At 43.7% G+C, this 25,471-nt stretch overlaps 1 protein-coding gene across 1 annotated transcript in view; it reads left to right on the top strand.

Annotated features, from left to right (window-relative positions):
- The window catches only part of LOC138472757 (SPARC-like), a 659,099-nt gene extending 634,836 nt beyond the window's left edge, over positions 1-24,263 (top strand). Inside the window, exon 9 of the mRNA XM_069611089.1 lies at positions 23,142-24,263. Within this exon, the coding sequence (XP_069467190.1) occupies positions 23,142-23,191 (50 nt within the window). The 3' untranslated portion in view covers positions 23,192-24,263. The remainder of the gene's footprint in view (positions 1-23,141) is intronic.
- The last annotated feature ends 1,208 nt before the right edge of the window (positions 24,264-25,471 follow it).

Here is a 25,471-nt window from a genome sequence, read left to right as displayed (position 1 = left end):
CCTATGTTTTGTCCCTTCAGATCATGGCCAGTAGCCACATTGTCCGGATCATGACCTTTTACCATGATCCCGACATTCTGACCACTGCCCATGTCTACCGCCTACCCCTCAGTCACTAAAGCTATACCGCTATTTTTTTAAACTACATTATGACACTTGCCAAATAAGAAAACACTGCCACATTTGCAAAACCATGCTTTTCGATCATTGCCAATGAGCCTTATGCAAATTTGCTGGAAATCCACCCACGTTTTATTTTTTCAAAACTTTCAAAAGAATACACAAATGATTCGTCATATAAGGTGTGCACAAAATCCCAACAAACTTTGTAAACTCATTCAAATTCACGTCAGAAATATTCCACCCATCATCATAACCCTCACCTCCCCAAACATTATTGCATAATCTTCACAAGTGCAACGCTCAGAAAATATTATTGTCCCGAGGGTTCGACAATGTATTTTTGTACATACGTTGATCTATGGCAAACATTTCCAATGCACCTTACCTCATTTTTCCTCTTTTAGAAACATACGAAATGTGACAGCAGGGCGCATCCATTGTGTGCTCTTCTTATCCCTTGCTGCATCTGCCTTAGATAAACTACCCTGATGTCACTAAATCATATGCTCCGCCCCTGACCCTCACATAACCAACCCTAGTGATATTCAACACCTTTCTCGCTGACATTCCTCTTTAGCGTAGCCAAATGCGCCCATAATCACCTATGTGCCAGAACCCGAAAATCAACACACATCGACTAACAACATAGCACGTCACAATTCGAATTATATTAAACTGTTCTTTAAAAGGAAACAATAACACTGTACAATTTGTAAAGTACTTTTATTTCACAATAAACTCTCTGAGAACATCCGACTATTCTCATATTCAATCAAATTGCAAATTTGTTTCTTCGCTCGTGATCGAAAATGTTAATCGTGAGGCACACGTTGTTCTTTTCCCATACACAAAGTGTTAGTTTTCGATAAAGGAACCGCTTGGGCCGCACAGTGAAATCTAGGACGTCTGCATGAACTTGGGCCTAGACCACCATAAAAGATGTTATGTTACTCCTAATCGCTAGTGCAGCGTACGGACACATGGGCCCTGAGCGATCGTCCCACAAAACAGTCATGATGATCCAGCCATTGACGACTATCTGCACCTGGCGAATGAAGAAGCTATCAGTAGGCATCTGGAATCCATGGCAATCGCAGTAAGGCAGCATGTAGCTATTTGGAAAACATAACAGAAAATATGTATCAATACCCAACCTTTATTACAATACATCTATTGATTTCTTAATTTGGCATACAGTTTAAACTAACGATTAGCACACACAGCAAACAATCTCAAAAAAGACAAAAAGAACATAGAAACTGATACACAAATCGATATGGTCATACATGACATTTTAAAGCAATATTAGCGTTGAACCTGGGTGAATCTAGTGAAAGTCTATATAGATTCTGCACTCCCCATAACCACAAAAAAATGACAACCACCCAGAAAGATAGTACTTCAGTTACATTACCAAAATTAATGTTCAGATAATAATAAATTAAAGCTTGTTCCGGTATACAGTCGTCAAAAGCAAACTTACATGACATTCACTGTCTCCATTGTCTTTGTGTAACTCAGACTGCAATGCTCAATGCGCTCGCACCAAAGAATCGTCATGAACTGATTTTACATGTTCCTTACAAACATTTGGAATGCATAACCTTATCAAATGTTCATTATTCCAAACCTCCTCTCCCTGCATTCTTACTGAATATTCCCTTTCCCTCAAGGTCAAAAAACAATTGACCCTTATAGTTTCAGTCCCATGCGTGGGCTTCCTTAGCTCGCAACCAAAAAATCAAACCTTCACTCAGAATCCAAATACATTCTCACTTTGCAACAACATGGCTCAACGCATTCATGAGAACTGGTATTCGCATACATGTGCAGAGCCGCTCTTTCCATCAAACACTGCAGGTGGCTGCCTCAGATGCCAAACTCTAGGGGGCGCCAGTCTGACTCCAATATTATTTTAAATACATTGTAACACAGACACATTACTCCTTCGCCTGTATTTTAAACTCTAGGGGGCGCCAGTCTGACTCCAATATTTTAAAATACATTGTAACACAGACACATTAGTCCTTCACCTGTACTTTACGCACATTATATTGAGGAACACCTCCAAATGTACGGTATAACTTTTGTGACAAAAAACACCACTTTCTTACTTGTTGCTGCCACATCCCATCGCAGCCTTATCAACCCGCACCTTCCGAGACAGTATTTGATAAGTTTAACAAGTGCAATGTTCTGTTTTTTATATGTTTTGCGGCAATGTCCGCGGACATCAAAACATGAATCAAAGATAGCGGACGCATCGGAACAATCTGACGCACATCACACTCTTCACCATCCAATGAGTGAACGCGTCACATGTCCGCGGACATGATGCGCCCGATTAGCCAATCGTTATCTTGTCCGTGGAGTGAACAGGGAAGTGTGACCGCGGAGTGGACATAGATATCACTACTTTTTTTAGACCTACTTTTTGATCGTTTAAAAAAATAGTACTGGACGGATTTTCACCAAATTTGCAAAAGCACGCTTTTGGGACCAAACCTCTGCTCCTGCCGCAATTTTGGTGAAAATCCGTCCAGCGGTTTGATCTGTAGCCGTGCGCAAAGTTTTTCCGCCATTCAGTCTATGGGAAAAAAATACATTTTGGTACCCCCCCTATAACTTTTCCCCCCCTGGACCAAACCTCACCAAACTTTGCAAAAAAATCAGAGTGGACCATATACTTTATTTTGCTAAGTTTAGTGAGGATTCGTCCAGGGGGAGCGAAGTTATGAGCCACCCAAAAAGTGCTCTTCCTATGGGATTAGCAACTTAACCATAACTACACGGCCACTACCATGGCCGTGTAATAGTTCAGTTTTTTGTACCGTGTTAGCCAAGGGTTGAATAGAATGTTGATCCAGAAGAAAACAATGAGTCAGTACCATAATTAGGCTAACAAAGTCATTTATTTTGCATATTTGCTAGCTTTCGTGGAATGTCTCCACTTCCTCAGGCAGAGATTAAATATATAAATATATATATATATAATCAGTGAAAAATCTTTGTTAAAGGGACGTTATGGTTACAAGTAAAATAAAAATAAAAAAGAAATTCACCAGTTATGGTAAGCTATGATGTCAGCTTTGATGTCCTGGGTGTTTGTCTTAGGAGTGCACGGTAGTGGCATGAGTTATGGCACTTACCATAACTGGCACATTTCTGGAGGTTTTTGATTTTACGTGTAACCATAACGTCCCTTTAACAAAGATTAAGTACCCTCCAGAGTACATTGGAAAGTTATGGACACAGAGCACCGTCATAAGCACAGTCATCCACTCAGTACTTCTCCTGTGCGCTTCACTGCACTGGGCATGTACTGGCTCTGCAGCTACTCTAAGTACCAAATGCACCATTGAACACTGCTATAAATCTACTGTATCGAAAGTCTGTTGCGCACTATCATCTGTATACATATTGTATGATTCAAACATATGCTGCCAATTACGCTTTTTGCCCATATAGGCCACTGCCATATGCTCCTACACTGTAACGTTATCATAGTGTTTACCTATGTCTCTTTAGGCCAGTTATCACATGCTGACTAAAATGCCTTCTTGACTAATCCGCTGATAGCTAATACCTTAGCTATACCTACATTTACCTGCATTTTTAATGGGTTTAGCTTCTCCTTGCAAAGCTGATTCAATTAATCAATGTAAAGCAGACCCTAGACAGTCCTTGCAAAACGGCAAAATTGATGTTAAAACTGCAAAATTGAAGTTAGCTACTTCACGTTAAGTTGATTTTAAACATCCCTGGTAAAGTTGATTCTAGAAACCCCTACAAAAGTTGATGTTAGCTATTCTATACTAAGCTGATTCTAGGCACTCCTTGCAAAGTTGATGTCAGCTACTCTATGCTAAGTAGATTCTAGGCACTCCATGCTAAGTTGATTCTAGGCACTCCATGCAAAGTTGATGTTAGCTACTCTATGTAAAGTTGATTCGAGGCAATCCATGCAAAGTTGATGTTAGCTATTCTATACTAAGTTGATTCTAGGCACTCCATGCAAAGTTGATGTTAGCTATTCTATGCAAAGTAGATTCTAGCCATTCCATGACTAATTGCCAGGTACAATTGATCTTTAGTTATGCCAGGCACAGCCGATATTAGCTCTCCCTTGCAAATTCGCTCCTAGCCTTGCCATGCTAACTGCCTAGTTACGCCATATATAGTTTCCTACCCTCCTATACAAAACTGACTCTAGTCATTCCGGCTATTTGACTCCAGCCATTCTGTGTAAACTACACCTACATCAACTGCCGCACTATGCACCCCAGCACCTCTCTATTGGTAGCTGCAGCCCTGCTCCTCATACACCTAACACTGGCAACCATGAACCAAACCAAACACGCACCATGCCCTACCATGATCAGGAATACTAGACTTCGGTCTAGAGTCTCCCCCTTACGCGAGCCCAAGCCTCCTAACAAAATATACCTAAATCGACATATCAGCTTTAAAAATGCACCTAGAAACTGGCCACAAATTAAGTCTCAAGCAGCCCTTAGTTATATTGAATGGCCCTACCACATCATCCATGAACTCTGAACATCTACCCAAAACTACCACTGTAGTAGGAGCTCTAATAAACGCCAGATCGGCTGTGGCCCATGCCATAGATATAGCAGATATCCTAACTTCAGACAATCTTGATCTCCTAGCAGTGACAGAAACCTGGCTACATGATGCAGCAGGCCCAGCGCTGTCCCTGCCTATACCAAAAGAGTACCAACTCCTAAGAATGGACAGACCTAATGGTTCCAGAGAAGGTGGACCAGCCATTATCGCCAAACCTAATCTAGAATTAAGAATTTCTACACTACCACCACTAAAATCCTGTGAACTACTATCAGCTAAACTGGGTATATCTCCATGTCGCACTCTGAAAATGTACCTTCCTTGGTACTTGCCTTCTATTCCAGCACGGATCGAGTCATTTGGATAGGTTGAGAATAATGATGATATGATGTTTACATTTTGCAAAGAAACAAGCTAGCAAAACCACACAACATGCAGCGATTATTAGGGTGTTCCCATTGAATAAAAAAAAAAGCAAGGATGTCTTTGATAAGCCAACCTTGTAAGCATTTCTGCATTGCTCAAACAGGATCATCAGTAAAATAGGATGCATCTAGATACTGCTGTCTGTTTGCATTTTGAAGATTGAAGATTATTTCTACAACCTTTGGATGGCACCCATACAGAATGGAAGTTTGAGGCTGATTCTCAAATTTGCACCCGAGTAAACTAGAATCTATCCCTGAGCATCTCAGATGTTCACATTCTTTATTGTACATGATTCTCAAAGCCTAAAACGAGAGCAAGTCTGGAGATGCCTGGAGCATCTTAGAGATGCCCTTGAGAAAATCTTTGTGAATCACATTCCACGTGTGCATCTGAAAAAGCCCCTGGGCACACCCAGATTTGCTCCACTTTTAGTCTTTGAGATTCAGTTATAAAGTAGCAGGTGCAAATCCGAAAAGTGTATACGAATATCCGGATTTGCACCAGTGCAAATCATTGAGATCAAGCCCTGTGTGTTAAGAATATGTGTGTGCTTTATACTAAGAGCATTGTAATTATCATCAACCTACTTGAGGCCTGCAAAATGTTATTTTAACCTGTACCTATTTTATCGTGCCATGTTTCGAATAACTGTAATGTTATCACAACTAAAGCCTTGCCACTTGTGTAGCAAAGAATTAACAAAATGCCTGTTTTTCCTTTGTGTAACCCCACCTTAATGGAATTAATAAAACCAAGGCTCTATTACCTAACCCATGCCTGTCTGCACGTTTTGGTTGCTTGGAACATCCCCTCCCTGCCTTGCTTTTTACTACACAATCCCTGTGTCCCTTGCATTTTGAAGTGCCTGCTCCTTACAAAACACTTAAATAAAACAAATGATCACTTTTGTAAGGTGAGGATGATCCTTTGGGTAAATATCAAAGTGGATGCATATGGGTTTGTTCCCTCTACAAAGAAATAGATGAGCAAAACCCCAAAGCATGTGCTGTCTGAGATTGTCCCTATGGCCCAAATGACATTTTAATGGTTCCATGTGTTAAAATCGCGGCAGAAATGGCAGTGAACACAAAATATCGTGGCAAATGGGCTGTGGTTTTGCTACCGCAATCCATGTAAAGGATGCAGGGGACAACCCATTATACCATTTAAGGGGAGCGGGGTACACCCCTGCAATCCCCGCTTCCCTTAAATGGTGTACCTTTAACGGGTCAAACCACAGCATTTTTGCTGCAATGTTTTGTTCAGGTGACATTTTTGCCGCAAATGTATCACTGCATACTGATCCCATCTAGTGGATTTAAAGTGAAACAGCCGCGCTTTGCTAACTCCTTCAATGAAACACATTCACATTGTATTGACATTCATGACGTATTTGTTAAATATGATCTCCAGATGCCAGTCCCACAATCTAGACAGGAATCAAGCAGAAGTAGGACACCCATTTTTAAAGCTGAATATGAAGAGGCACTTTCAGTCAACAACAGCTTAACTCGTGAGCAGATTATTTTAAGACGCAGTGAAATAGCTGGAGGGATATAAAAGTCAGATAAACCATGCAGTGGGGGAGGGAGCCGCGGGTAACACTTATGATATTATTCAGTTGGAAATCCGGATTTAGCTTTTTGCATTTCAACAGACTCGCTCTGAAATGTCAATCAAATATCTGAGATTGTGCTCTGCCTGTTAAATGAAGAAAGTAGTGTTACATAAAGCGGCTGCTTCATTTAGGAGTTGGAATTGTCGCGTGAAACCCCTATAATTTTAACAATCTGACCTCTGATCTTTGATAACTAATAACGCTTTAACTTTGCTAAATGTTGTGGTGATTGTTGTTTGCTTGTTGTCGAACGTTGTTTATTAACTTGCTGCAGCCTCTTGTGGCCAGGGATAAGAGTCAAAGGTCATAGTATTTTACTTCGTGTAATGTAGTCTGGATCATGGGAATGTGGTACCGCTTTAGCCAACGCAATAACATTTGTGAAATGACGGTGCTAAAATGTTCCCTTTAGAAATGCTATCTGTAACAATTTCCATGCTAAGTAGGCAGAATATGCAACTATATAATGTCCAATATGTCTTCTCTGATAAGGTTACTAGCATGTTTATGTATTTAGGTGTATGTATAACTTTGCAGCACCGATTAATATACACTTTGGTCTCGAGATTTGGGAAGTCACCCTATCCTTATCTTTCTGGGTTTATGTTAGCGAGACAACTGGTAGATGTCCGTCTGATTCAGGACTTTGCATAGGACTATCTGTCTTGGGACCTGGAATCCGGCCTGTCTGCAATGGGAAGGATCGTTCATGGTGATTCAGCTCAAATGCTGAGAGTCAGGTGGGGACATGTATGACTTCTAGTTCTTGCTAGTTTATAAATGGGATTCCCGACCCTGTAGCTCCTGCTAGAGGTGATAAGGATCCTTCTGGGGTTGTCAAAAACACACAATAATGGAGGAGAGAAATCGACACTCTCCCCCGAACCACAGAAGCTGAATGAATTCGACCCTCCCACCGTGGTGGTGCCTGAAGGACACAGGACACCACGTGGCAGCCAATGGGGGGAAGAGGAGTTAGGGAGAGGTTGTGGATGGGGTGGAGGAAGTTAGGAACACCGGAAAAGGTTACTTGTGATAATTCTGCCGCAGAAATATCGCGATACAAAGGGTTAGGGCAATCTTAAATTGGATAGGTGAGGGGGAAGCACCAGGGAAAAACCCTCCCTATCTGATACCTGTCTCGTGACACCTGAGTAACTACTGCACAGAACTAGACCGTACATAAACACACCTTAATATGTGTGAACATGACGCATGAACAAACACAGAATATCATAACTCACACACATGTAGTAGCAAGCGGAATGAACACAGGACAATGGGGTATCTCCCATGTACGAAGCACAAAACACATGGCCCATGAGGCAAGCTTTAAGCAATACATAGATACATAAACTTCTCTTCTCTGTAATCCTGATCCAATGAAAAGGAACAGAATTTAATTCACATGAAGGCTAGACCATGTAGTCTTATAATCACGAGTTAGCAGCACACGTTATTAACAATACTGCCGACATAACAGTTCTGTGGTTTTCTCCCCAGCTGATTATGAATGCCAACCGTAGCACCCAAACTTTTACCGTAGTAGATTGCCATCATAAATACTCAATGCAGGTGAACGTACTTCATGAACTTAGCCCCCACCCCGCAATGTAGCAAGCACTTATCTGAGCTCCGAGAGCCCCGCGGGACTTCTCGGAGGGAAAGTAGAACGCCGTGATCAGCCGCCAGCCCGCCCGCTTGGTCCTGTGAAAGCGAACGCCTGCGGCTTCAGAGGTCAGCTTGTCAGAGCTTTGCCGTCCATGGATTCCTGCAGCCCACCGCCTTACTGCTCCAAACACACCCAAGAATAATAAGCCACACCTGTTCACGCGCCGTTGCTCCTTTATGCTGCCCGAAATCACTGCAGCTGGCAACGCGCACGTGACAATGCGCCAGTGTCCTTGACTACATACTCCCACGGGCTGCTGGGAACTGTAGTCTCACCTCCGTATGCGCCGTGCACGTTTCAGAAGGCAAAGCTTGTCACTCCCTTGCGCTTCCAGCCCTTATTCCTCACAGGAGTCCCCATTGCTATTGGGTGTTCTGTGACGTGGGCAGTAAAGAAATTCGGACAGGCTGAAGCATTCTTTTTAAAGTGGCAGTGTTTCTTGAAAGCAACTTTGTATTTGGCAGAAAAGGATTAATGTGAGAAACAGGCGCCCTGACTGTTAAATGTATTGTGCAAGGCTGCAGAATGAGGCAAGGGTTGAGGGCAACCTGCCAATGTTGCCAACGGTATGTAAATGAGACAGAGGGTTGTTGCCTGCTATCTGCGCACAAAGACACAATTCAACTAAAATTGGCGTAAAGTTTAATTGAAGAAATCTTGAAGAGTCTATAGGAAGATTCATAAAGCAGCCTGACACGTGTTTCGAGCTGAAATGCTCGTCATCAGAGGCTGGTAATTTTGTGCATGTTTATATAAAGATCCAAAACATAAACCCAAAACAGAGATAAACAGAAAATAAAACATAGGGGGTTGGCATTGTTATACCAACGGGTTACAGTTCCAAATAAGGGATACATGTGTGGCCGCACCCGCAATTTTAAATCAAAGGGTCAACAAAGACAACGGATAAAAGTAATGTACCAGCATATGATTGCATGAATAGAAATTATAAACAATTAAGTAGATTGCATATTTTTGTTTAAAATAAAGAATATGGTAATTGCATACATAGTTACCAGAGTCGTTGCATAATCAATGGTTTGGAAGAAAAACAAAAATAAATACGAATTGACATCAATTAGTAGTTCAAAAACATGTTTTAACAAAAGCATGAGAGGTAATGTCTCTCCCACTCAATGAGCAAACCCAAAGGGTCAATTAACTGAAAAAGGGAAGGAGTTACCTTATTATAAATAACGTGGGCTCAACTGTTGGCTCCAGTTCACATCGGCGGAGACGCTGGTGAGTGTGGGTCTTCCGCGTACGCCCCTAAACTTACTTTCAGTCTGAGGGGCTACGTATGTGACCAATTAATCTCCACTATATATTACATGGTTAGCTAATTAGCCTTTCTCTTTGTTTTTCTTCCTCCTTGCCCCACTCAATTCGTCTTTGTGCTAATTGCTTATTCACGTGGCTTGCAGAATTCTCACGCATTGGAAGCGCTTAATTTAGGTATGCTTTGTTTTACCTATTTTTTACATGTTTGCATCATTCATTTTATAGTGCTTAGTTGTTTTGTAATGACGAATAGTCAGAGTGAATAGGATCTATTTCTATCTCTCCAACAGTTGAGCCCACGTTATTTATATATCTGGACGACTAATTAATTACTGGTAAACTCTTTTAACCTCAGTAATACCTTTCCAACAGCACCATTTTATGAGTGACTTACCCTTTATTGACCATTTCTAACTATACATTATATTCTCCAATTAATTTCTCAGTCCGGGGTGATTCACAAGGATAATAAGGTAACTCCTTCCCTTTTTCAGTTAATTGACCCTTTGGGTTTGCTCATTGAGTGGGAGAGACATTACCTCTGATGCTTTTGTTAAAACATGTTTTTGGACTACTAATTGATGTCAATTCGTATTTATTTTTGTTTTTCTTCCAAACCATTGATTATGCAACGACTCTGGAAACTATGTATGCAATTACTATATTCTTTATTTTAAACAAAAATATGCAATCTAATTAATTGTTTATAATTTCTATTCATGCAATCATATGCTGGTACATTACTTTTATCCGTTGTCTTTGTTGACCCTTTGATTTAAAATTGCGGGTGCGGCCACACATGTATCCCTTATTTGGAACTGTAACCCGTTGGTATAACAATGCCAACCCCCTATGTTTTATTTTCTGTTTATCTCTGTTTTGGGTTTATGTTTTGGATCTTTATATAAACATGCACAAAATTACCAGCCTCTGATGACGAGCATTTCAGCTCGAAACACAGGTCAGGCTGCTTTATGAATCTTCCTATAGGCTCTTCAAGATTTCTTCAATTAAACTTTACGCCAATTTTAGTTGAATTGTGTCTTTGTGCGCAGATAGCAGGCAACAACCCTCTGTTTCTTGAAAGCAATCAAGCAAGGTGAACATCTGGATGATCATCATGGACCCAGAGCATTGAAGAGATTGAGGTTTAGTACATTGATAGACTTTAATGGATGTTAGGCCTATCTGAAATTGACTTGATCGGTTATAATGGTAGCTGCGGATCTTTCATTGCAGACTGTGGGGACAGATTATGGAAGTGTTTCAGACCGTTCCCCATGAATCTCTTGAGGCTCGTGCACCAGACTTTAGGTCTGATACTCTGTGGGGGAAACTGTAGGGAACAATCACCACAGTGTAAGATTATCCAGAATCATTAGGTTTGGTCATAGAATAATGTAACAGCATGAGTTTGCATTAGATGAACCTTTCCAGTTTCTTTCCTTTAGGTGCTTTAACAGATAATGTTTGAAAAGTCTAGTTGAGATAGCACTACTGCCTTCCTTAACATGATCCAGCACTTAGATTGGAGGAGGGGATAACTTCCTTAGCATTAGAAGTTGTTTGCTTTTGCTTTTCATTATTTATTTTTTTATTTGTGGAATAAAAAAAAACGGATCCAAAATGAATTGCCATTGTTTGCTCTTTCATGTGTCAGTAATGGAATTGGTCTAAGAACATGGGGACATTTGAATGGTAAGACAGTGCCCTGGAATCTTCCAACAGTAAAATCTCCAAGAGGGACTCTTTTCATTAAGAGTAATTTCTTTGGATGTTGAGTTGGATAGTTCCAATATTGTTGCTAAGACCTTCTCGAGATCAGCCAGATCTATTCAGCAGGTTTATGCCTTGCTTGCTCTCGTTGTCATTTGGGCAATTCTGAAGAGGCTACATAGGGATTCCTCTATTTGTTGGTCCCTGGCACTGCTTTAAGGATAGACATGATCTTGGAGGCCACAGCTTCGACCTAATTGGTTGATGATTATGAGAAGTATCAGATAACTTTTTCTGATCATTCGCCAGTTTGCCTTTCGTTAGCACTTCCAGCACATGCTCACCCATGTAGGAATTGGAGCTTCAAGGTTAACAGTCTGAGGTTATTTTCTTTTATGTCTTCCTTGCAGATGGGGATAATCATTGTTTTAAAACACTGCTAGCTCTGTGGATTCGATGCTATCATATGTATTTATCAGAGATGCATATATCATTAAGCAGGCTGGGACTGTTCAGATAATTAAGAGGAAGCAACATGCACTGGAAGTCATGAGAGGTTTGAAATCAAATGATCTCAGTCCAATGATAAGTCAGTACTGCCCGAAATCCAGAACACCCAGGGAAATCTCTGCACAAGAGCTGAGAAGGAGTTACAAGTTCTTGGGGCAACATCCTAAGGCCAGATACTATGGTGAAGAAGAGCATCCAAGCCAGATGCCAACCTGGTTGAGTTGCAGAGATGTGATATTCCAAAGATTACGGGAAGGGATGGGTCTCTTTGCCCAGGGTCATGGACATTTGTGTGGCTTGCACATTTTCTACGAATACCTCTGTTTGTCTATGTTAGAAAAAACTCTGAAGAAACTCACTGCCTGGCTGGATTATGTAGGTCTCCTATGAATAAATGGGACTAAGAGAGATGCTTTCATTGAGTTCATTTTTGAAAAAGAAGTTAAGACTGCAATCATGGGCTTAATGGGCAGAAACCCCTCTAGTAACTGTATGAATGGACTCTGTGCTGACTTTCATAAGGGTTTTCCTGATGTTATTATTCCTCCTCTGCTTGAGGTGTTTGTTTTTCTTATTAATTTAGATAATTACATATTTGGCTGAATTTTGGCTAATCAGCCCTTTCTGCTCATGCCACAATTCATGTCAGCAGGTTTCATTCCAGGAAGATCCACCTCATATAACCTGAAGAGTCTTTTCAACCTCCAGCACTACATCGGCCTGACATGCCGAAAGCGGCAGTGATGTTCAATACAGAGAAGATGGCCCTTTCTATTCTCATCCCTCAAACAATTGGAAAGGGCTCACATTGTAATCACAGTAATGTGGCTCCTCCACTTCTCACACTCTGTTAGTCTCTATACCAATCTTTTGGTCTTGGGCTTGAAATATTCTGCATGGTTAGAGGGATGAGGCACGACTGCCCCCTCTTGCTCTTAGTTAACACTCTAACTGTCATGCCCCTAGCCTCTCTGATTTAGGAGAAGCCTGATAAAATGATCACATATTACTCCCACAAATCCCCCTATTTGCAGACAAACTGTATTCATATTCTCCTCTGGGCTAAAATGAATTCACACAAGTCTGAGATCTTTTTCCCCTTTATGGTAGGGGTAACCCTATGGTTACAAAGATATTATTTCATAGAAACAGACCACTACTGGTTTTCTCGATCACAAGACCTACCTATCCCACTGTCGTGTCAAGACAGACATTATAGCACCTGCCTCACTTCAAAAAGTTGTCCTGAGGGATTCTTGGACTGTTTGATCTGATTTGAAAACAATCTGTCGTGCATGCTGCACTGGGTATTGGTCCTCATTACAAGTTTGTCGGTTCGGGAACTACAGTACTGGTAAGCTTGCCAGTAATGTAGTTCCCCGACCGGCAAAGTACGAGTTGTGCTTGCGGGTGCAGGCAGAGCAGGCAGAGCGGCACCCGCGAGCACAGCATGTCAGATACACCAACACCATTATAGACGGTGCCGGTGCATCCAACCTCCCCATTCCCATTCGGCCCTATGTGGCCGAATGGGAATGGGGAGCATCTTTTTTCCAGTGCCCACAAATGGGCAATTACCGGGTCCGGCACGGCCGTAATGACCCGGTAATTTCCCATTCGCGGGTGCCAGAAAAAAATGGCACTGGTGGCAGCCGTGCCTGTATTATAGGCACAGCTACTGCCGATGTCATTATGAGGCCCATTCTCTGTCTTTGGTCAGGACACTAGATCTCCTCAACTCCTCCTTGATCCCAGTACACTAAGCGCCTCCTTATGAGTCTGCCGGTCCAGAAATAAGGGTGCTGGTAGCAACGTACCAGCAGCCTTTCCGGATCGGCAAACTACAACTCTGCTTTCCTGAGCCTGTGCGCCAGCCAGGTCTGACCTGCAAGGCGCAACGGCCCCGGAAAGCAGAGTTGTCATTAGCAACAGTGCTGGTGCTTCCGAGTCCCCATTCTAATGGAGTCCTATGGGATTCCACAGGAATGGGGACTAACATGTTCCAGCGCCTGACATCCCGACCCGCCTTGTGATATCCCAGTAGCACCGGGATATCAGGTGCCGGAAACAGTGTTACAATGTAGGGCAGGTTACCGCAGGACTTGTAATGAGGCCCTATGCCTCCAAAAGTCTAATCATTATTTATTTTTAAGTTTGTTTATTGGCATTTGTCATAAACAGTCTCAATGGCTGATCTCTCAAGCCATGTATTGCAAAACTCTTTGAAATAATAAAATAGTGAACAGAGGGGAGGGGAGGAAGGGAAGGGAGGAGAAGAAGAAGAAGAAGAGAAAGAAAAAAAAAAAAAAAAAAAAAAAAAGGAGGAGGGGGGGGGAGGGAGGGGATAGAGAGGAGATAAAGATCTTAAGAAAGAGAAAACATTTCGAACAATAAACAGTTAACATTAACATGAACTGTCTCCATATCTTGCTTTCATCAAGCATATAGTAAGTCTTTAGCGGGGGGCATTGTGGGGAAGGGGGGGACTCCTGGACGCATCAATTGCTTCAGGTGTTTGGGGATCACCCTTGCGGGTTACTAGGTGTCTGCAGTTCAGTATGGTCCAGATGGTGATTGTTCATGGGGGTTTGTCGTCTGAGGGGTATGTTATAGTTCTAACTATCTCCCGCCATGCTTCTAGGGTGGAGCTGGACTCATCTGTGGATCGGGTAACGTTATCCTCCCACGCCTTAGTCTCTGCATCAATCCATCTAATAAGTTCGCTGTGCCAGGCGTCACACCTAGGTCCTGCTGGCTTTTTCCAGGACATAGCGATATGTCTTTTGGCCAAAAGGCATAATAGATCCATTAGCTTCACTCGGTGTTTAAGTTTGGCCGGTCTGGGATACGTTCCTAGGAGGCATTCCTCAGGAGTCCATCTGTAGTTGGAGGTTCCCGTCTTTTCAGATGTCAGCTTGACTCTTGCCCACAGGGATTGCACTGTGGTGCACTCCCAAAACATATGTATGAGATCAGCTCTGTCCGCTTTACACCATGGGCAGTTGGAGCTTGCATTTTTGTTGAATGTCGCAATCCTGTGTGGAGTGAGATATGTCCGGTGTAGGACATTCAGTTGTATAAAGCGGAATCTGTGGTTTCTTGATACAGCTTTAGGGAATGCCAGCGCTCTGGACCATTCCGTCTTCGAGAGTTCTCGACCAGTGTCTGTTTCCCATTTGCTTTTCAGGGTCTCTCCCTTCGGATTGGGGTTGTCGGTGAGGTGTCTGTATATTTGGGAGACCAGTTTCTGTCCTTCTCCTAGGTTATACAATAGTGTTGTAAGAGGATCTGATTCAGGTTCTCCAGGCCAGGTGTCCCATTTGTGTCTTGCTATTTCGCGTATTTTACGATACCACAGGTATTGACTAGTGGGTATTCCATCCATGGTCTGTAGTGTATCGAACTCTTTAAAGGAGCCGTCATCGTATAGATCTCCCCACATGTAAACCCCTTTCTTCTCCCAGGCCCTGAGGTGTAGTAGGTCTGAATCTGATCTGCATAGATCCCAAATCATCGGTATTTCTGGGGAGTACAGGTGTGTTTGATTTCTTAGTGACTTTGTTCTTTGCCATATTTGTTTCCCCAGGGTAACTATGAAAGGTGTGTCATTCAGCAGGCGTTGGGGAGCCCAGAGAAGTTCTTTAAGTTGTAGTGGTGAGATCAGAGATTGTAGCAGGGGGGTCTCGGATGTGTTCTCGTCAGCCAGCCATTTGGACACAAAGCTGAGTTGGGCCGCCAAATAATATTTTTCGAAGTGCGGGAGTTGGATTCCGCCCTGGGCGTATTGTAAGACTAGCGTAGAGTGTGCTATTCTGTGCCGTCTCTGCCCCCAGATGAATTCTCTAGTTAAGGACCTTAATAGGCGGAAGAACGAATTCTTGATGTAGTATTGCACATTTTGAAACCTATACAGGAGCCTGGGGAGGACTATCATTTTGGCTATCGAAATTCTCCCCATTGCCGACAGTGGGAGTTTTGCCCAGAAGGACATTGATCTGCGCAGCGCGGGTATTGCTGCATTCGTGTTATGCTCATGCATCAATTGGGGAGTGTGCATGATCTGAATACCCAGATAGCGGAACTTGGTGGTCTGCCACTGTATCTCCAGTGTTGGAAGCTCCTCCAAGCATTTGCCCTTAAGGCCTGATAGTGGAAATAGGCAGGACTTTGCCTTGTTGAACTGGATGCCTGAGACTTTGGAGAAATTGTCAAGGACTTCCATCATAGTTGGGACATTGAGTTGCGGGTCTCTGACGTATAAAAGCACATCATCTGCATAAAGTGAAATTATGTGATCTATCGTCCCTAGCCTTATCCCAGCGTCAAAAAATTGTTTCCGGAAATAGATGGCTATGGGTTCTAATCCCAATATATAAAGCATGGGGGATAGTGGGCAGCCTTGTCGAGTACCTCTGCATATCTCCCAAACTTCTGACACGTGTCTCCCAGTTTTTACCCGTGCTCTTGGTTCGGTGTAGAGTACTCGGATCCACCTAATAAATCGTGGGCCGAACCCGAATTCCTTCAGGACCGCCAAGAGCCACTCCCAGTATATGGAATCAAACGCCTTGGTGGCGTCTAGTGATAACAGGGCGTAAGATTCGGTGCTCGCATCTGTTTGTGCAATAATGTGTTGAAGTCTGCGTAGATTCATGGTCGTGTTTCGACCTGGAACAAACCCACACTGATCAGAGTGTACGATGTCTCCTATCTGTCTGGACAGTCTCTGGGCTAGGATTGTGGTTAATAGCTTAACATCTTGATTAAGCATAGCCAGCGGGCGATATGAATCGCAGCGTTCGGCCAGCTTGTTTGGCTTAAGTACTGGGATCACTAGGGTTTCCCTCATGCTGTCAGGTAGGATACCTCGTTCATATATTTCTTGAAAGACCTCGTGTAAGAGCGGTATCAGGGAGGAGCTATATGTTTTGTAAAATTCCGAGGGTAACCCATCGCTCCCAGGAGTCTTGGCCGTAGCTTGTGCTTTAATCGCTTCGGCAATGTCTTCTGTTGTAATATCTGCTTCTAGTTCCTCTGCTTGTGTCGGGGTGAGCCTAGGTAGCCCTATTTCTTCTAAGGTATCCGCTATTTGGTCCCCAGGTATTTCCATTTCGTGGGAGTATAAATGTTTGTAATAATTCTTAAAAGTGTCATTTATTTCCTGTTGTGTCTGGTGTGTAATGCCTTGCTCGTCCTGAATCAGGGTGATAGTGTGTCTGGGATGTTCCTTCTTGCAAAGCCATGCCAGGAGCCTACTGGGTCTATCCGCTTCTGTGTGCGTCCTGTTTGTTCTAGTGGTGAAATCGAACTTAGCGAGTCTGCTCCAAGCGTCTGAGCATTTCTCGCGAAGTGTTCGAAGTCTGTCCTCGTGCCTTTGTGGGTCTATGGGGTCTGTGCTAAGCCTCTGAATTTCTGCTTCTCCCTGCTCTAGTTCCTTGCGCAGCGATCTTCTGATGCCGCCTGCTTTTGCCATGACTTCCCCCCTGGTCACTACTTTTAGGGTCTCCCATACCGTGCTTATGTAGTTCACGCTTCCCCTGTTCAGTTCTATATAGTCGTCTATCGTGTCCTGCAGTTGGTCTCTGAATGCCTGGTCCATCAGGGCCTCCGTTGGCATGCGCCACATAGGGATGGGGGGCGAAGGGCCAGCATGGTTCCAGTTCACCGTTAATGGGGAGTGGTCTGAGATCGTTCTTCCCAGGTATTCTGCTCCCTCCATCTGGGGTAGGTGTTCCCTTCCGACAAGGATGTGATCTAGTCTCGTGTGGAGGCCATGTGGGGACGAAAAGTAGGAGTAGTGACGTGTGTGGGGGTGGAGTTCCCTCCACACATCAGCCAGTTCTAGTCTGTCTATCAGCGTGTTTAGTGCCGTCGTGGCAGCCATAGTGGTGGTAGGCGGCGGTAGCGACCTGTCTAGTATGAGATCCCGTACACAATTGAAATCTCCTCCCCAGATGAAGAGGCAGTCCCGATGTGGAGTGGTTATGTTGTACATCGAGGCCAAGTAGGCCGGGATGTTGTTATTGGGTAGGTATGTGTTCACTATGCATAGCTCCTGTTGCTCGAGATGTCCCCATACAATCACATACCTGCCCTCTGGATCACTAACAGATTTGGATAAGCGGAAAGGGAGCTGGGGGTGTATCCATGTGTACACCCCTCTGGCATATTTCGAGTAAGCAGTCCCAAATCCCTGTCCTCCCCAATGTTCCTGGAGTTTACCCATATGTATCGCTGTGCAGTGTGTTTCTTGTAAAAGCGCTATTTCAACCTTTTTCCTGTTTAGGTATGACTTAATTCTGTTCCTTCGGAGGTAGGTGCCAAGGCCCCTCACGTTCCATGTCATTATTTTCACGTTCCCTGCCATGCTGTTTTTGGCTGGAGGTCTCTGGTTACAGTGCTCCGGATGAAATTTGCCCTCCAGGTGTCCCCTCCCCTGACCCGTTCCCCCTCTTTCGAATTAATGCATTCTGGAGACTTACCAACTGTTGTAACTTTCATCTGAACGGATGAATAACCAAAAACGTTCAACTGCAAACTGCCCCTAGCAGTTGCTTCTAACTTGCAGCGCTCAGGGGCTCCCGAGCTTTCTGGGCCTCTCCAGGCCTTTCGGTGCGGGTGGAGTGTAGGCATTTGGCCTGCACTTTCCGTGAGGGGGTGTGTCAGCGGTGTTTCTGCTCATGGTTCTTCGTGGTCTTGCCCGATATAGCCATATTCTCAGTGTGGTCCCTTGCAATATCCAGTTAAGCGTCTCATCTTCAGTGTGGGACCTTCCATAGGTGTTCGTTTTGTTATTATTCACTTCGTTTCTATTTGTTCTTCTGAAGGTCCTCTCCGTTGTCCGCTAAATTATTGTGTTCCATCCACATGATCGCCGCCGCTGGAGTCTCCAAGAAGGTTGTCTTCCCCTTGTATAAAACTTTAAGGCGAGATGGGTAGAGCAGCATATATTTTATGTTGAGTATTCGTAGTCTAGCCTTCACCGGTATGAAAGAATTCCTGGCTCGTTGGACCGTTGGGGTATAGTCGGGGTATATGACTATTCTGGAGTCCTGTCTTCTAATCTCACCGCCTTCTCTGGAGTGTCGTAGTATTATTTCTCTATCTCGGAAGTTGAGGATTTTCGCTATTATCGGGCGTGGGTGCGACCCTGGCGGGGGGCGCTTTTGAAGAGATCTGTGGGCACGCTCCACTGAGAACCCCTGGGAGAGTTTTCCCGCCCCTATTTCTTGTAGGAGCAAGGTTTCTATGAAGTCCGTAGGGTCCGAGCCCTCCATGTCTTCCGGGACCCCCAGGATCCTAACATTATTGCGCCGTGCGCGGCCCTCCGCATCTTCGGATCTCGCCTCTAGCCTCGCTACTTTCATTTCTAGGTCCGTTACCTTTGTTTTCAGGTCTGTGGTATCAGCGACGCTGTCTCGCAAGGTAGCTTCATTTGTGTTCACTCTTTCCGTTAGGTTACGGGCATCTTGCCGCATGAGCTGCATATCTGACCTTCCACGGCTTCCGTTCGTCCGGGAGGCCGCCTCTTCTTCCTCGTTCGCACCCTCGTGTAGGACCGTGTGTTGCACCACCGGGTCCTCGGCTGGTCTAGGGCATGTCGGCACCCCTCTGCAAACAGCGCGAGGGAGGATCGGACGTGAGGAGTTCCGTGTCAGTCGACCGAAGTCCCAGAGCCGCGTTGCTTCAGTTCCCCTCCCCCATTGATACAGTGGGGACCGCCATCTTGTAGGGCCAAGGGGCGCCTCTTCTCTGGTCTCGTTTTTTGGGTTGCTGGGTCCGTTTTTTTTTCGGAGCAGCTGCCGAGTGTTGGGAAGGGATCCCTCTGTTCAGAATCGTTGTTCTGGGCTCACGCGAAGTTATTTAACTAGCGCGATTTCACCCGTAGCAGGATCACGGGCAGGAGCTTCTCGAGCTCGCGTCCTCACGGCATGCGCGCTGGCCACGCCCCCCTCCAAAAGTCTAATCATTATTTAGCTATTTTTAATAAGCACCTTAGAAAAACTAGGGTTACTCAACTTTTGTGACCACTCACTCTCCAACTACGAGGTATCTCTCTACTATTGACTGAGACATATTGTTAATTCACCTTTCCCCTGTTTTCAACACAAAACTTTAAAATTCCCCTCACTGGTCTCCATGAATGTAGCAGAAGGAGAGGGTAGACTGATCTCAGGTCTCTGCTCTATAACTCGCAATTGGTGGGCATACTGGAGGCCCTGCATACAGGTCCAAGAATCGGGGTTGGTGGATACTCGGAATGGACCCAAACTAACAGGGGCTTACGCCAGAGATGTGTGTTGGCCCCTTTTCTTTTTTGCTTTTATTTATTGGGCATAGCAGGCCACTTGGAAAAAGTAAGAACAAATCCACCAAGACTGGGAACCTTGGTGTTACAATACTTATTGTATGCTGATGACATTGTACTATGAGATCTAACGGCCATAGGCCTTCAAAGAGCCTTAATGGCAGTAGAAGAGTTTATGGAAAGCTTGGACTTGGCGCTAAATACAGTCAAATCCAAGATATTGGTGCTAAAAGGTGGCGGAAAAAATAAATGCAAAATGACTTCATGGTCACTAAAATCTGGTAGCCTTGAGGAGGTCTCTAAGTATGAGTATTTAGGCTCACCGATTTATGATAATTTGGATGTGCCTGAGCTTGTGGCAGACCTTAAGGCGAATTTTCTTGGTGCTCTCGTTAAATGACATCTATTCAACGCAAAATTTGGGAGATTTTCGGTTCTCCCGGTTTTAAAATTATATAAACAGCAAATGATCCCGAAACTGATATATGGAGCTGAAACCAGAAGTAGACGAATGGATTGGGCTAAATTAGAGGGTTTAATCTGGCAAGCGCTCCTTCATTTACCACAGTCAGTTCCGTTAGTGGGGATCCTTTATGAATTAGGATAACTGCCAATGCAAACTACGAGTGACTGGGGGAAGTTACAGATGTCCTCAAGTATGTTGTTCCCATCGGCTGCCTCAATTTATGAGGTATTGAATCGAGTATGGAGCAAAGGCGGTTGCAAGGTATTGGTAGATTGGGCCTCGGGTTGTACAAAAATATTGGATGAAATAGGTATATCTTTAGATGTATTGAGAACTACACCAAAACTGGCTAAGGCATAATTGTTTCGACACGTGTGGTGCAAATTAAGTGAATCCCTAGTCCAGCACAAATGTTTTGGGGATCTTTTCGACCAGACCATTAAAAATTTCAATACACCTGCTCGATGCTTGAAAAAGCACCCCTCAAAACAGAGAACAAAATAGTAGTGTAGCACAAATTACGGTGAGATCCCAGGGAGCAAGATTGTTGTATAGTACAAATGATGGTGATACACCAGGGAGTAAACTCACAGTAGGGCTCCATGGAGCACATTTTTAGCATGCATCTATTACAGTGGAGCTCCAGGGAGTTAAATCATAGTATAGCACATATTATGGGGACACCAGGGAGAGATTTACTGTGGGACACCAGGGAGCAAAACCACAGTAGAGAAACATTACTATAGAGCACCATGGAGCATACCCACAGGATAGCATGCATTTCAGTGGAACAGCAGGAAGAACAATCACAGCATAACACAAATAATGGTGGGATACCAAGTGGCAGAAGATTCTGTGGAATGCCAGTGGTCTGAGCCACAGTATAGCACACATTACTTTGGGATAACTTGGAGCAAAATGACAGTGTATCACAAACTACTATGGGACGTCAGGACAGCAAACTATAGTACTACTGAAAATATGGTGGGACACCAGGAATCAACATTTCTGAGTAGCACACAAAGAAGTGGGACATCATGGAGTAAACTCACAGTGTAGAACACGTTTGCGATGGAACACCATGGCGAACAAATTACAGTTCAGCAGAAATGACCATGGGATACCAGTGGGTATGATTATTGTAGGACAGCAGGAACCTAAATCAAAGTATAGGAAACATGCCAGTGCGACAACAGGAGCAAAATTACAATGTGGCACCAATTGACGTGGCACACATATTATGGGGTAGAGGGGCAGCCAGGGGAAAAAACACAGTTGGGAACACATCAGTGGTGCACAATAGTGCAGAGTTACTGTAGGACATCAGGGAGAAAATAACATTATAGAATAAATTTCATTCGGACACCAGGGAGCAAATCACAGTATGGCACATTGACGGTGAGACAACCACGGAGCAAGGTATGTCCGTGATATTGAATGCTAGCAGGTGGTCTGCGCCTATTTAGGAGGACCTGTTAGGTTTGTAATGTTATTGCAGTGGGCGAGGATATGGGCCAAAGGGTTTCCAACATTTAGGCTTAATGCTTTGAGCAACCAAGTGCTTACAGGCCCGACACTGTTTAATTTGCTAGTTTCCTGTTCTGTTCATCAGCAGATATGTAAACATCATTAATTAGGGTTGCATATTGTGGGAGATTGTCAGCCATCTTCCCTAAATGCTGCATGGTATCCCATCTAGCAGTGCATAGGGGGTATGCTGATGGATAAGCTGAAGGGGGTACAGCAGCAAGTTGTGTGGAGTTTGGAAGACGAGCATTTGCACGCCTTACAATGATCACATTTGGAAAGTTTCTGGAATAAACTAAAGGCGACCTGGCACCATGTCATTGTTTTTCAATATGCAGTGTCAAATTATTGTGCTTCCTCAGCTTTGAGAGTTGAGCATCCAAGAGGCTGGGATCTAAGGCTCCCCATAGGTATAACCAAGAGCAGTCACACGTGGGTGTCTCGTATGTTGACTTGCCATGTGTATCCGCCTAAACATCATCCCTGCGCCTCATAATGTGCAACTCTGAGAGCAGATGTTGGACCGCCCTGAAGTGATGAGATTATGCTCATGTTATTCTTTTGAGGTGCCTGCATGAATCCTTATAGCAGCAACATGTGTTTAGCTCCTATGATAAAAGTAATGTTAACAAGTGTGTGTTCGCTTTTCTAAATCTGAGCGCGTGTCTGCACAAACCACTACAGGTTTGATGAGCCCCAGAACATGGTAGAATCCCATATAATCACATAGAATTGCCTGGTTCTAGAAACCCTGCCCCCTGTTTTACACCTAGGTTCCCTTGGTGTCCACCTCAGCCTGGCCATCGTGGGCGATATCCTAATGACACTTTGTGTTAAGCCTTCCATGGCAGTACTATGACTTAGAAATGAACAGCTTAATCAATGTGTGTTTACATTTTTACAGCTGTGAAGATGGGATCCAGCAAGATCTGCCAGCATGAAGGAAACCAATGAAGCAGCACTGCCTCAGAGGATGAAATAGACGCTGTTATTTTCCATCACTCTTACGGCCAGCCATATGAGAACATCCTGCCCAATTGCTGCCAGTGACAAGGCTTTGACATGAGAAAGTGCTCAAGCATGCCTGAAAACAGTGCATATCAGCCACAACAGACTTTAGCTGTGTTATGAAATACTTAAATAATATGCATTGCTATTTTCTATAAAGGACATAATAGACTTATATGTGAATCTGTACTGTACCTACCATAAAATGAAAGGTCTAACTCATATTATATTGACCATATATTGTATTCTGGAAGGCAACACTTTGGTTACGAAGCCAAGTAGATGTTCCACGAACATAAACGACTAACTTAAGGGTGTATTTTTCAAGTCACATTCAGCATGACTAGGAAGCTTGCACAGGCATTATGCACTGGGACAACAGATCTCAAACATGTGCACTGTAGAACATCATCAGATGCCCAGAGCATCTCACATTTGCCCATTACCTTCTACCAGATTTAGAAGGCATAACACGTGAGCTAATAACGAGCTACGAAGAGCGTCTCTACGATGCCGCTGTGCACATCTTTGAGAATCACATTTGCACAAGAGCATATCAAGGATGCTTAAGGCAACTCCAGATTCGCTGCAGTTTTAGGGTTTGTGAAAAAGGTATTCATTAGCAGGAGCAAATCTGACAAGTTTAGCGCATCGAAAGATTTGCATCAGTGAAAATCTTTATGAATCGGCCCGCAAATGTTTTAATCATTTGTAGTGTTAAGGTAATCTAGCATATGTCGGACTGGGCAAATGTTTCATATGGAACACTTGAGATATCTCTAAGCCTTTCTGTACTTTAGAGTGGGTGTTCTCCTCCAATGCTGTCTTGCAAACTTGGACCTAGAACAGATGGGACAAAAATTGAAAATAATAAAAAAGATGAAAATGAATAAGAGATGCATGAAAACAGCTTATGCAAAAAAGTGTGTATACACATTCGATTTTCTGCATGTTCTAATAAAGTATGCTTTGTGTTTTTGGCCCCTGGCCCAATAAACTAGAGCCCATTGCCCTACAACATGATGTCATTATCGTATTATCGCGATGGCTCTACCTGAGTCCCTGTTTTGTTTCAGCAGTTTTGCATACCCTTTGGTGCAGAGAATGTTGACCCACTGGAAGGGGGTCGTGGCTTGACCTGAGTACTGCAATCTTGTTGCATACAAGTTCCTCTCTGCCCCCTCAAGTACTCTAAGTAACACCGGTACAAAGCCCAACATCACCTCCCAAGCGCATGCTGATCATCGAGAGATGGTCTAGTCTTGTTTTTAGCAAGTGGACATGTGCAGGAAGAAACATACCTCCAAGGGCAGGACGAACCGCACAGCATGGTGTGGTAGAGACTGGCTTTACCTGTGTACCTCGCAAGGAGCTGCAGCATGAAATGTCCGCACTCGAATCTGGCAGCGGCATCTGTTGAACTTAAAAAGTGGTTCTGAATGAAAAAGCCAGGCTGACCCCACCAAGCTAATACAATGGTCAAAATGATGGATGGAAATGTTGCATTTTGCAGCCATAGAATTGACTAGCATGTCATGAGGTGGAATGCACAAAATATTGCAGTACCTCAATGTCTAGTCTACAACAGTACACATGAGCCTTTTGCAACTGCAAATCAGTTATGTGTCAGTCATTAAAATCTACCAACAGATGATACATGCGTGTTGCAGATCACTGAGCCGAGTGCTGATACGGTTTTCCACTATCACGCCAAATGAAATGCCACTTGTAAAACATATCTGGTAGAATTACACCCATTTAAAATATTGTGCCAGGTAACTTAACAATGTAGATGTCTGTTTATATGCCAGCGTGTACATTCAAAATGTTCCAAACATATACAGGCACTGAGGCACACTATACTGCAACGGTGCTGCAATCACATATCACCTCCAAAGAGTATCTGCTTGGTATTTCGAAGCTTGCCAGAGTTCAGCTCAATGTGCCCACTTTACTATTCCGAAATTAGTATGCCAGATTTTACATTACCAACCCAGTTTCAAACTTCCCTGCTCCAGCTAATCTCATAGGTCTTATGCAATACCTGTTTAAACAGTGCCGCCATGCCAGTGGTATCCCCCTTAAGCATTGTAATGCAGGCCTTTATACCGCACTGCCCCCTAGGAAATGTCAAAGCCAGCTTTTCTTTTTAAGTGTTTATTTACATAAAACCTTGAACCCTGTCAATTAGAAAATACACGTTAATAATTCACGAAACATTACATT

The sequence above is a fragment of the Ambystoma mexicanum genome, chromosome 8 (assembly GCF_040938575.1).
Source record: "Ambystoma mexicanum isolate Mex_15411 chromosome 8, UKY_AmexF1_1, whole genome shotgun sequence".
In the NCBI taxonomy this organism is placed as follows: domain Eukaryota; kingdom Metazoa; phylum Chordata; class Amphibia; order Caudata; family Ambystomatidae; genus Ambystoma; species Ambystoma mexicanum.
Note: the sequence above shows the minus strand (reverse complement) of the source record. Positions and strands in the feature narration are given on the sequence as shown.